The 1,312-nt window shown below is 37.9% G+C and overlaps 1 protein-coding gene across 1 annotated transcript in view; it reads right to left on the reverse strand.

The window, feature by feature from the left end:
• Window positions 1–268: 268 nt before the first annotated feature.
• The window catches only part of LOC121862631, a 4,592-nt gene continuing 3,548 nt past the window's right edge, over window positions 269–1,312 (reverse strand). Inside the window, exon 2 of the mRNA XM_042360949.1 lies at window positions 269–373. Within this exon, the coding sequence (XP_042216883.1) occupies window positions 269–373 (105 nt within the window). The remainder of the gene's footprint in view (window positions 374–1,312) is intronic.

Consider the following 1,312-nt stretch of genomic DNA (forward strand, 5'->3'; position numbering starts at 1 on the left):
TGATGCCATCAACAGCAACTGATGAAACACCTCTGACCTGTGGGACAGACTTGTATGTGATGCCATCAACAGCAACTGATGAAACACCTCTGACCTGTGGGACACACTTGTATGTGATGCCATCAACAGCAACTGATGAAACACCTCTGACCTGTGGGACACACTTGTATGTGATGCCATCAACAGCAACTGATGAAACACCTCTGACCTGTGGGACACACTTGTATGTGATGCCATCAACAGCAACTGATGAAACACCTCTGACCTGTCAGTTGCTAATAGCGATGCCATCAGCAGCAACTGATGACACCTCTGACCTGTGGGACCTGCCCTTGTATGATGCCATCAGCAACCTGATGAGCACACCTCCGACCTGTGGGAGGTGAGACTTTACTCTGGGTATTCTGTTGCTTAACATCATGTTGTCTGGTTGTGTTCATATACTGCACAGTACTGTAGTATTTAAACATAAATTCGCTGTGCCGCCGTTAAATCCTCTTTATACTGTACAGGTAGTTCTGCTATAGCAGTAATTGTGTTCTTGTAAAATATAGTGTTACATAGAAAACTCTAATAAATAACAGGGCTTATGGAGAAAATAGGGTTAGGTGCAGATTACTGAAATCGAAAAAATTTAGTAGTTAGCCTAACACAAAGAGATAGCACAGTCTAAATAAATGTTACATTCATATCTAATAATGGAAATCATACAGTAAATGCTTGATGGGGGGAGGGTGATTTTGAGGAGTTGTCGTCGAGCTTCTCTTCAAGTGATACTATCTACTTTTCTTTCGATCATCACCGAGAATTCTATCACCAGAAGCGCTTCTTGTTGATATTCTTCTTTACTATATTCGCAGTTATTACAGTGGGGTATGCTATAACGAACAGATCTCCTACGAATATTCCTGAGCGGTTTTACCTATAAAATTGAAGATGCTATGAGCAGAGGCTCCTACAACGAACATTATTTATTTATTTATTTATTTTTTATTTATTTTTTTCATTATTGTTTTTTATTACAAATATTAATGATATTCTTTATTTTCAGGTGTTTAGGTGCTTATTTATATGCAATTTTTTGCAATTTTTACAATTTTATATTATATTTTTTCCAGTGTTAAGTGATTGTATTTGGGGGCCTGGAGTGGGTTAATCCCTATGAGGAGCGAATGCTATAACGAACAAGGTTCTAGAACGAATTAGATTAGATTATAGCATACCCCTGTACCTGAAATTGGAGAAATAGTAGCCAAAAATAAAGCGTTATAGCAAACAAAAGCGTTCGTTATACAAATATCGTTCCTAATTC

This window comes from Homarus americanus, unplaced genomic scaffold (assembly GCF_018991925.1).
Source record: "Homarus americanus isolate GMGI-L3 unplaced genomic scaffold, GMGI_Hamer_2.0 scaffold31037, whole genome shotgun sequence".
In the NCBI taxonomy this organism is placed as follows: domain Eukaryota; kingdom Metazoa; phylum Arthropoda; class Malacostraca; order Decapoda; family Nephropidae; genus Homarus; species Homarus americanus.